This window comes from Lotus japonicus, chromosome 4 (assembly GCF_012489685.1).
Source record: "Lotus japonicus ecotype B-129 chromosome 4, LjGifu_v1.2".
NCBI lineage: Eukaryota > Viridiplantae > Streptophyta > Magnoliopsida > Fabales > Fabaceae > Lotus > Lotus japonicus.
Window position 1 is genome coordinate 27,095,491 of NC_080044.1, and position 11,206 is coordinate 27,106,696.

Genomic DNA, 11,206 nt, shown 5'->3' on the forward strand with positions numbered 1-11,206 from the left:
CTAATGATGATTCAAAAGGTTGTATGTACCTTGCAAAAAAAAATTATCATTCTCTAATAACGAGGTATAATGTGGTTGTTATTCACCTTATTCCTTAACCATGAGGTCGGGGTTCAATCTCATCCTCATAGCTAGTAGTTTACTGCTTAATGTGAGCACAAACAACAAAATGATTGGTCATGGGCTGTTGGCGGTGGATGCCTTGGTCTCTAAAGCGTTTAGTTAACTTTAGTAATTCAATAGTAACTTTGATCCTTGAAAGGTTATGAGTTGGCCACTCATCTGGTAGATTATCCTTTTGGAGTGTCATCGGCGGATTTCTCATAATAGATTGGAGGCTGCGTCTTCTGGGTCTGCATCTGTTTCTAGATAGCGCCTCTTCCGGGGCTTTGTAAAAAACAAAGATTATGGGTTGGTCAGCTTGGTCTATCAACTATGGAAATAGGGAAAAAAGGTCATTGAATTTAATACATTTTGGTCGCATTAGTCACTCTCTGTGTCCTTTCTTTACCAAACGTTAGTTAACGGGCCCTTGTGGTCATTAAATGCCTAGTATGCGTCTTATCATCTTATGTCGGAATGGAGATGTGGATTAAGGATCAGTAAGATTCTTGGAGTAAACACACACCTGGCTTTAACTTTTGGTGTATGGTTGAAAGCTGCAATTAAGTTTTATAAGGCACTGGCTCATTAACATAGTAGACAACTCAAATGACAAATTAACTTCAGGCATTAACTTCAGTTTCAATAACTTTATTTTGCTTATACAAAAAAAGACTTGCTTGTTAATCTGTACATAGCATCCGGTTCAAGCCCTTGGCAGTTGGTTCATACTGGCCCTTCAATTCAGAGACGTAAGTAGGGGCAATTCCTTGCTGATAATCGAAACCACGCTTGTTAAGAAGGGAAGCTTGCCAATACCAACAGCTTTTGTAAAGAAACTTTTGGGATTGTATGCACAAAAATGTTGCAGGAGAAGGATTGTGAAGTGCATCTCATCTAGGCTCTAACAGACTTTCAGTTGTGGCATCTCCTGAAGATTGAGTGTTAGATGATGCAGGGTGAAAGTTATATCCAGGTAAACTAGATTTGCTGAGTTCTGAACTAGAAGAATTGATAAATGGCGGTTGCGTTGGCTGAGGAATTTCATGACTGCCATTGATCATTTTAACAACGTCTGATATTGATGGTCTCAACTCAGCTGATGCTTGAGCACAAAGCAACCCAATCTGAAGTAGTCGGCAGGCTTCCTCAGCGGGAAAAATACCCCGTAGGATTGGATCAACAATGTCAGTTAGCCTATTTGATCCATAAAGTCTCCAAACCTTGCACAAGAGGAAAACAGAAAGATATTCATCGTGAACCAAGTAAACGTGTTTGAACTATGACAATACATGTCTTATTATATGTGTAAAATGAACTAGTACAGTAGTGATAGCATCCGAGATGATTCTAGTTACCGTTTGTAGGATAGAGGATGAATTTAGAACATAGGAGCTGTTTCTTTTACCAGATACAATTTCAACAACTAGAACTCCAAAACTGTACACATCTGCTTTCTCAGTCAACTTCCCACAAACTACATACTCAGGAGCCATATAACCCCTAAATATGAACATATAAAAAATAAACTGTGAGAATTATACAAGAATATTACATATTATGTGTTATATGAGCAAGAATTCAACAAAAGTTCTTTTTCCACACAAGATAAAGAATTACCATTCAATCATAAGTATTTGAACTCTAATGCACAGCATAACAGTGATGAAATGAAGATTAAGGGTGCTTGATAAAACTGGTACCAAATTCGAATCTGGAAATTGCACAATCAACTGAAAACCCTAGAATCAATTGTGATTCTAGTTCATAGATTTATTGTAGAAACAGAGGATTACAGAGAACTGGGAAAAAACCAAACGTATGCAAGAAGCTAGAGAAGAAATGGAACTTGGTCACCACTGACCAAATATGGTTACCACTAACCAGAACCCAAAGTTATTCCTAACTTCCCAAAAAACTGAACCAACTAACAATTACAAGTGTATTTATACTACGAAGTAACTAACTATAGCTGTCATAACTAACTGAAGTTAGTTATGCCAGTTAACTAGTAACTGACAGCTAGCAGAAGCTGTCCTAGTCAGCTTTCTTATTCCTCTTCCTCTCATAAACCTTGACAATTGGAGGTATATATGAAGGAGAAGACTTATCAGTGCTTAGGGAAGAAACAAACTTTTGATTTTGTATACAGAGGAATTATCATAATACAATGCAGAGAAGACTAATGAACAATATAACCAACATAAGCACTGTCACCAAACACAGAAAGCAATTGGTCTTTCACAAAGATTGAATGAGATTCAAGTTATAAAACAGTAATCACAGAAGGTGACTGGTGTTTTGATTATTTAAAATCCACCTTTCGGTCACCTAAGGCCTATTCAAGATATTGCATGCATTCATATACAGACCACATTGATGTTAGCGCATGGATACAAAAGTGGGTCGTTCACTTACAATGTCCCAGCAATGACTGTGCTAATGTGAGACTTGTCTTCTGGAAATAATCTAGCAAGTCCAAAATCAGCAATCTTGGCTGTGAAGTCATCCTCAAGTAGAATGTTGCTTAATTTTATGTCTCTATGAATGATTCTCACATGACATTCCTCATGTAGGTAGGCCAAACCCTCTGCAATTCCTAATATGATCTTGTGCCTGACTTCCCAGGTCAGTGGTTGAGAAATCCTTCTAACTGGAGCAATTCAAAGGAGACATAATAAGTAATTTAAGTTAATTGCAATGAAATTTATTTAAGACTGGATATCAGAAATAAAGTTGCAACCAGAAAAGTGATCAAGGAGGCTTTGGTTAGGCACATATTCATAAACAAGAAGGCTCTCAGGGCCTGTAATGCTGCACCCCAACAGCTTTACAAGGTTTTTGTGATGAATGCCGCGGATCAAATTAACCTCGTTGAAGAAATGATCAGCCCATTGTGTTGTGTTAAAGCTAAGTCTTTTAATAGCCACAGTATTTCCATCTGGCATAACTCCCTGTGATGATACAAAAAAAAATTGTAAGGCAATCTGCTAGCATCAAGCAACAATTAGGTTGTCCACAAGGATAATAATAAGACATAAGATCTGAAGATACTTTATAAACGGAACCTGATCCTCCTTGCCCAAGCTTATTTGCATCGTTAAAGTAATTAGTTGCTTTTTCCAGAATTTCATATGGCACATTTAGCTTGGACTTGTTCACAGTGTCCAAAAATGCACCAAACCTTCTTCTTTCTGAGGTAAGAACAACATAACAATAATTGTCAGTGTTTAGAGTTCTGATGATCTATCAGTGCTAAATACATTGATAATATCAGTACCTCTTCTCCTCGCCATTAGATTCTTCCTTGTAAAGAAAACAACTGATGCAATAACCAGCAGAAGAGCCACCGCAGCAAAAGATGAAGCCAGAATTATGGCAACTTTCCGGTGTCCTGAGACGCAGTCACACAGTAACACAGCTTCAATGATATTTTTTGTCAGAATACTAAGGTTTTCAAGTCTTTTTCACAATTCTTTTAAATTGTGGATCCCGTCACTTGATGTGGCAGTAATATTGCAGTTGCAGGGGTATCTGCAACATTTGCACCACACCGCTAATGTGATGTGTTTGAAAATCACACAAAATCCAGCAATTTAGCATCACAACAGCAGTAATGCACGCCAAACTGCAACAGTGCTCAAAGTCCTCACACAAGTTGTTACTCATTCTTTCACTTTTATTATTAGCAGATTTACAGAAAATTTCAAGGAGTTGGACGAATTTCAGGATAGTATTGAGGTGGTGGTGATTAAAGTAAAGTAGGATTTGGGTGGAGAAAAGAAAAACTTCTAACTTTCAAAGATTATTGAAGATAAGTTATATTCAATGCAAATATAAAATAAGTTCACGCCACAATAACAGCGGTGCTGCAATCACAGTTCCCAAAACCTTGAGAGCAAATTAAAACCATGTAATCACAACAACCATTATTACGATAGGAGAATCTTTGGGCACAAATTCTTTATTATTCATAGAATTAAACAAGAACCAGCTAGCAAAGTATCCTTCCAATAAAACCAGAGAAACTCTGGTGATTATCATGGGAGAATCGATGGACAAAAGTTCTAGATTATCTAAAGCACTTTTCAGAATAATGGCTATTGTATTATAGCATAAGCTTATCTTATAGCATAAGCGCGTATGCAAGTGTTTGGGAGAACTTTTGTAAATAACTTATTGTATTCCTATAAGCTGTTCTGAGCTTATTTTTTTCATAAGCTGCTCATATGAATAAGAGTTTATGCTATATAACCTATTTTCAGCTTATTTCAATCGGTTTCTTAAATTAGCTTATGAATAACTACTTATGCAATATTTGCTTATTGCTTCTTAATTATTCTGTTTAGCCAAAGAAACCTTTGCTAGATTTGATTTCTATTGTCTACATGTCTACATGACATAAAAGAATGAAGCAAGTCATCATTCACATCAAAACAAGAGAATAGAACGCTCATTAGGACATGAGAATCGACGGGCGAAAATCCTAGATTATCTAAAGAACTAAACAAGAACAAGCTAGCAAAACATAGATCATATAACTAACCATGACTTCCTGCAGGTGCTGCATCACTGGTTGAATTGTCATAGAACTTCTTGGTAGAATACCTCAAGTAACAACCAGAATTAAACGCCCTCCCTTCTTCTTTACCCGCACAAGAAGCAATCCTAGTAACCGCATCTGCCAAGCATTGCTTGCAGGCAGTGCCATTGACAAATTCCCAACACTGAGCCAACCCATAAACAGAAACATTCCTTCTATCCACAAACCCCACAAAGAACCCATCATTCTTCGGCGCTAAAACACTTAAATTCCTCACCAAATCCATAGCATTAGCTTCAAAAACAGAGCTACTGTTCCCACCAAAATCACTGTCCCCACACACCGTCGTGTCTTGACCACCAAGACTCTCGTTGAAGAAACTATAGTCATCGTACCTGAGGTAGCACCCATCATAGAAGAGCCTCCCACCGCGAATCCCTCGCTGAAACGGGAAGCAACGGAGGATCTGGGTCTTGCACTGAGCAACGCACAAGTTGCAGTCAGATTGAGAAAGATCCTTCATGCACTCACCGAAAGCGTAAACAGTGGCGTTTTGATCACTCTGAGTTGACCCGTTCACAACTGCACCGTATCTTTGACTTGTGATCAGAGGAGTCAACGCGTCCATTGCTGCTAGAAAGTTTGCTATGAAGGATTGTTGAGTTGATGATGATGCTGTTTTGTTGGTGCATAACAGAGCTGCTTTTTGTGCTCGTGGGTCGCATAGCACAGTAGCTACAAAGCAACAAAGGAAGAAGAACAGAGAGGGTTTGGAAGAAGAAGAAGGCATTGAAGAAGTTGGAAATTTTCTTCTCTCTGTTTTTCTGTGTTTGTGTTTGGTTTGGAATGAGAGATTGAAGCTGCTGCATTAACAATATCAAGTGTTGTATAAAATAATGTTGTATGGTTTGAAGTCAATGAATTGGCCGAAATTGAGAAAAAGAAAACGAGTTGTTGGCACTGAGGTCAACGGATGGTGTAGACTGTGGTCGTATTCTGAGAGAGTGATAATGAAGTGGGAGAATCTAGAGTGTTGATGAGGTGTATTGCTTGGTCAAAGAGTGTGCTAAGAGTTTTCAGATGGAGCCGTGGCCCATACGGAATACTTATGTATGAATTTAGGGTGATAGATGATAGACTTCTAGAAAGCGTATGGCTGATCATGAAAATGGAGGAAAATGGCAAGAAATGTCATGAATTAACTTGATGGCATTTCCTCTGGTACAAGCAAAAAATTTTTTGGTCAAATACAGGAGTGACATGACCCAATAGGAAAAATACACTTGGATTAAATGTTGGTAGTATTATAGACTTCTTAAAACTCCAAATCAACCATGTAAGTTTATTGTAATTATGAACAAAGTACCTTTTATTTTTTGAATTCAGTCCTTATGTTAGGTGAAAAAATTTGATGCTAATGAGACTAATTTTTTCACTTCTTTCTCCTCATTTTATGGGAGTTGGGTTTGGGGCCCCCCCTATGGGGCTCCGCGCCCCACCCTTTTTTTTTAAACCCAAAATTGCCCTACGGATTTTTAATTTCCGTATTTACTAAAATAGAATACGGAAGTTAAAATTCCGTATTCTATCTCTGAAAGATATCATCTTTTCCACCATTATTCTTCCCTCCACCAACCCCTTCACCATTACTCCTCCGTCACCAACCCCTCACCAGCCCCCTTAGCCCCCTCAATGCCTCCAGACCACCCTCTCTCTCACCCTCTCCTACCTCATCTTAGAAGGATGATGTTTTGAAGTTCTGAGACGCGATAAAATACGGAATATAAATTTCCGTAGTGAATACGGACATTTATATTCCGTATTCCATACGGATTATCAATTTCCGTATTTGATATGGATTATAAAGTTCCGTATTCAATATGGATAATAAAGTTCCGTATTCTCTTGCAAGGATGACAGAAACATTTTTCTTTCGTGAATTACAATTGATTGAAGTTATCTATAAATTCACTATATAATTCACTATCTTAATTATCAATTTAAAAACATTTTCTAAATTAATCAAACTAATTAGATTTTTGCTTAAAGACTAAACAGACCCAAAATACGGAAAATGAAGTTCCATATCAAATACGGAAAATGATGTTCCATATCGAATACGGAAAATCATTTCCATATTGAACCAGAACTCCATTAACGTCATTGCTGAATCGGAACTCGCCCCAAAGCCAATTTATACCATTTCAGCCAACATAACCTCTACGTAAGCATCAATCGACTACCCTAGGGTTGAAAGATTCACATAATTTCTAGTTAAATGGTGAAAGGAGAAGGTTGGAAGAGAGTGCTGAAATGGGTTTGAAAAAATCCTCTGTCGTTTACATACTAATAGAATACGGAAAATTAAATTCCGTATTCAATACGGAAGATAAATTTCCTTATTCTATTAAAGGGAGACTTTCCAGTAATTTCCCCCATTACATTAAGTGGGGCGCGGAGCCCGATAGGGGCCCCAAACCCAACTCCCTCATTTTATCCCTGTTCATCCCGTCCGTTTCAGTTTTTCCCCTTTCTTTCACTTTCGTTTTCATTTGGTTTTAGGGTTCTTATCTTCTTCCAGTTTCACCTTCGCTTCTGGGTTTTCCGTGTTGTCATTCTTTCGTGCATTTCACCTTCGCTTCCCCTTTCTTTCACTTTCGTTTTTTTTGAATTGATCACAATACTTTGCTGAATCTCCATCGATCGGGCATTGATTCCTTCAAGGCGGATTCATCAATATGAGGTTTGTTTCCTGTTGAGTTTTGTGTTTTTGGAATCCATAATTTTTTATCCAAGTTTATATTCTGGATCCAATTTGTGTGTTAATGTATGAATTTGTGTCTAGGCTATATCGGTATGGATTTGTGAACTCACAAAAAAGTAGTTCTGGGCTATATCGGTATCCAATTTTTTAGCCAAGTTTATATTCTGGATTCATCAATATCGGTATGGACTTGCAAAATTTTTATGTCTGATGATTCATATGGTTGTGGCACATGAGATTGGGACATCTCAACTTCAGAGATTTGAGCTCACTTAGATCTAAAAATTTAGTTCATGGCCTGCCCTCAATTCAGATGTTAGTGCAGAAGCACACTGATTCAGATGCAAGAAAAGGAAAAGGGAAAGAAAGTAGAATGAGTATAAAGGGCTAGCAGCAACATTCACGTGGTCAACTCTTGCATAACCTTAACGAAAGGAAACAGGAGAAATAATAAAATAATGATAGCTTATCTGTGTGTATAGGCATAAGATGTTAGTGCAGAAGCACACTGATTTAGATGCAAGAAAGGGAAAAGGGAAAGAAAGGAGAAAAAAAGAGAGAAAGAGATATTGGAGGAAGGTGCCTTGGTGGAAAGTTAGTTGTGTAGTTGTTATTAGATGCACACTGACTACAAAATACACCACACGGTTTCACAAAGAGCACTTGACATATATATTGTAGGCATGCATTTTCTTTGGGTCTGTTAACTACTACTCATTCTGATCTAAATACATTATGCAGGTTGAAGATGGTGTTGGCATAACTGAGCAAATTCTTGATTTATCAAGCTTTCAAAGTTCTGCAAGATTTTATTTTAAATTCACAAAATGCAATCTCATCTGGTCTCTTAGATACTTTGCTCTGATAGTCCTGAATTTCCTGGAGGTTTGTCGTGTGCTTCTCTTGAACTTTAAGTTCCTGTTAAAAGAAAGTGAAAATAGAACAGATTAAAATTTTAGAGTGTATTTGTCACATTACAGTCATTTTTCATAGTGATAAAAAATTTGTAGAAGCTTTAGAGTATTGAAACCATTTGGCTTGAATACTCTCTTTTAGTAAAGCCAATTCAATTAATTAAATTTTCTACTTCCACTTTCAAATCTATGAAGAGGTTGCATGACTGTAATGCAGATAGACAAATCATAAAAATAAGAACATTCACCTACTTCATTTCCTTAGCTATTTAACTTTTATTCTTATTATTCAGAATCAAATGGAAAACATTAGTTTATCCTACAATAAAATAAACTAATGTCCATTTCAATTTGATGGACTTTAAATGGCTCTTAAAATATCAAGCAACCAGTGTCTGGTTTGATCAACTCCAAGTGTTTTAAGAGGTAATTTATTGAAGTGGACTTAAACATAACCATGATGTTCTGTGATGCAGGATTCTTGAACCTGGAAGCTAACTACTATCTGTCCTTTGAAACATTCAGTACCTTAGTAGAGGTAAATATTTTTCAATTGTATGCAGTTATGCACTTATGCACTTATGCAGTTGTTGAGATTCATTGCTCATATGGAATTTAGTTTTAATTTTCAGATTTTGATTTATGGCTACTTTTGGTGAAGAAGGGTGTGTGAACCTTTCTGATGATGTGAATGATTTAGTTAACAATGAAGAGGAGAACCAACATGAGAAAGATTCAAAGTCTGATTCAGAAGGTGAATGCTATAAGAAGATAAATGAGTTGACTGCAGATGACATCCGGGGTCTGGAATTTAGTACTGAGGAAGAAGGTTGTTTGTTTTATCATAAATATGCTCAATATCGTGGTTTTGCTTCAAGGAAAGATGATGTTTATAAAGATAATGACGGAAATATTGTTACACGTCAATTGGTGTGTAATAAAGCTGGTCGGAGGCATGAAAAGCATTTTAAGAATAATGACCGTGTTAAACAACCCAAGGCAATCACATTTACTGTTTTTTTTATAAACAAAAGAATGTATTGAATGAGAAGTACAAGGGGTCCTTCAATCTAATGCAAATAGATAAGTTAAAAAGATACAGATAAAATTGTATTAAAGAGGTCCAAAAGAACCAATACAAAGACAAAGTCAACAAGTATGCTGCATATCAACTACCTAAATCTAAATCTGATCCTACCATCCTTGAATTCTAAGAAATTACCAACAAACAAAGCTGCTGGTTATTACACGTCTCTACCATTCCTCTGTATCATATCAGTAGCATAGCAAGATAAGGAGGAGCGAAAACAAGGAGAAACAGTAGCTTTTAATGCTCATTGACAGTCCAAAGTGAAACTAAACCCCAAAATCTCATACTGATTCGATCCACTGCTACTTGAAGCAAAATTCTATCAAAGCTCTGATTCACAACAGTGACATAACAATGCAGAAATAGCAGCAGTAAGATATCCAATTGTTTAACTGAATTTGGAAATAAGCAAACACAGAGAAATACAGCATCAACATGTGTTGTTTGAGAAGCTATGGAAGAATATGCCATTGAATTGAAACAAGTGCTAATCTTTTTTCTTTGCCTCTACAATCTGAATCTCACAAGAAGGAAAACACAAGATTAGTGGAAAAAAAATTAAAGAGAGCTGAAGAAGGAGGATATATCATATAAGCAACCAATTACTAACATTGAATATACTTTTACCAGGTCTGGCTTTTAGAAAGCTGATTCAACTCTTGTACATATATGTTACTTCAGCATCATCCTGCTCCTAGACCTACGGTTAAATAGATACAATAAGCAAACTGTTTTGACTTGACTGAGTCTAAAAGTATGAACTCACCCATTAGCACTCCCCCACACAGCATTGGATTTGTACATAGATTTATATTAAATAATTGTTAATGTCAAAATTCCATCAAACATTATCCAGGTTGAAATCATCTGTATGAACCATACTAGGTAGTTACCCGTGCGATGCACGTTTGATGGTTTTTTTTTAAATAATATTATAACATGATAAGTTAAGAATCAAATCCAAGTAAGTAAACATAGTAAATTAACATAATAATTTTAACAAAACATAATCAAATTTTGTCTTATCTCACCATCTTATTTATTTTCCTATTTTTGATATCTAATTTAATATAATTAGGATATAATAGAAGATTAAATAATTATAAATGACAAAGTATAAAAACATGATAAATCTACCAACTATCTACCACAAAAGAGTTTAATGGAAATTTACTATCAGTGTAACACGATATTACACTTACTTTGGAACTAAAACAATAATTATGATTCACATTTTAAACCCTTTTGAATGATATATTTCACATAATCAAATATGAAAAATAATTTATTTTGATTTTACAATAAGTAAAAGCAGTTCCATATACCCATTAGTACTTCTTTTAATACATATTTTGGCTTATCCAAAAAAACAAATTACCTATGCTACTTCAATTTAATAGTCATTTCAAAAATAAAAATTTAATAGTCAACTAAATTTGGCAACTAATTTAACAAATACAAAAAAATAAATTGTTTTTAATAACTAATGATTTTGTTTCCCTTTGCTGAATTTTTTCAACTTTTTTTTTCTTATAATTATTACTATCAATTCCATATTATTCTCAATATTAAAATATATAACATGTACCAAAAAAAAAAATATATATATATATATATAACCTTGTCGAATCCGGACAGTATTACTCATTATTACAATAATCCCTCCCAAGCATGTAATATAATTTTATTTCTCAAAATGTTAAAACTCACCTAACTTAATTTAAAAAAAAATTATCTACTAATTGTGAAGTTTGAATAAAAAAAATAGTATCACAATCTTCTTATTTGACAAC

General features: G+C 35.5%; 1 protein-coding gene and 1 long non-coding RNA gene across 2 annotated transcripts; one reads left to right on the plus strand and one right to left on the minus strand.

The window, feature by feature from the left end:
• Nucleotides 1–712: 712 nt before the first annotated feature.
• Nucleotides 713–5,563, minus strand: LOC130713824 (cysteine-rich receptor-like protein kinase 3). The gene is made up of 7 exons (XM_057563637.1): nt 4,649–5,563; nt 3,383–3,496; nt 3,157–3,296; nt 2,846–3,056; nt 2,521–2,755; nt 1,461–1,605; nt 713–1,325 (listed from the first exon to the last, which is right to left on the minus strand). Exons 1-7 carry the CDS (start codon nt 5,433–5,435, stop codon nt 996–998), a joined length of 1,962 nt encoding a protein of 653 aa, XP_057419620.1. The 5' UTR covers nt 5,436–5,563; the 3' UTR covers nt 713–995.
• A 1,527-nt stretch (nt 5,564–7,090) lies between these two features.
• LOC130716003 (uncharacterized) lies at nt 7,091–9,374 on the plus strand. Its single transcript, XR_009011832.1, has 4 exons — nt 7,091–7,388; nt 8,151–8,294; nt 8,800–8,861; nt 8,956–9,374. It is a non-coding gene; the product is annotated as an uncharacterized LOC130716003 (long non-coding RNA).
• The last annotated feature ends 1,832 nt before the right edge of the window (nt 9,375–11,206 follow it).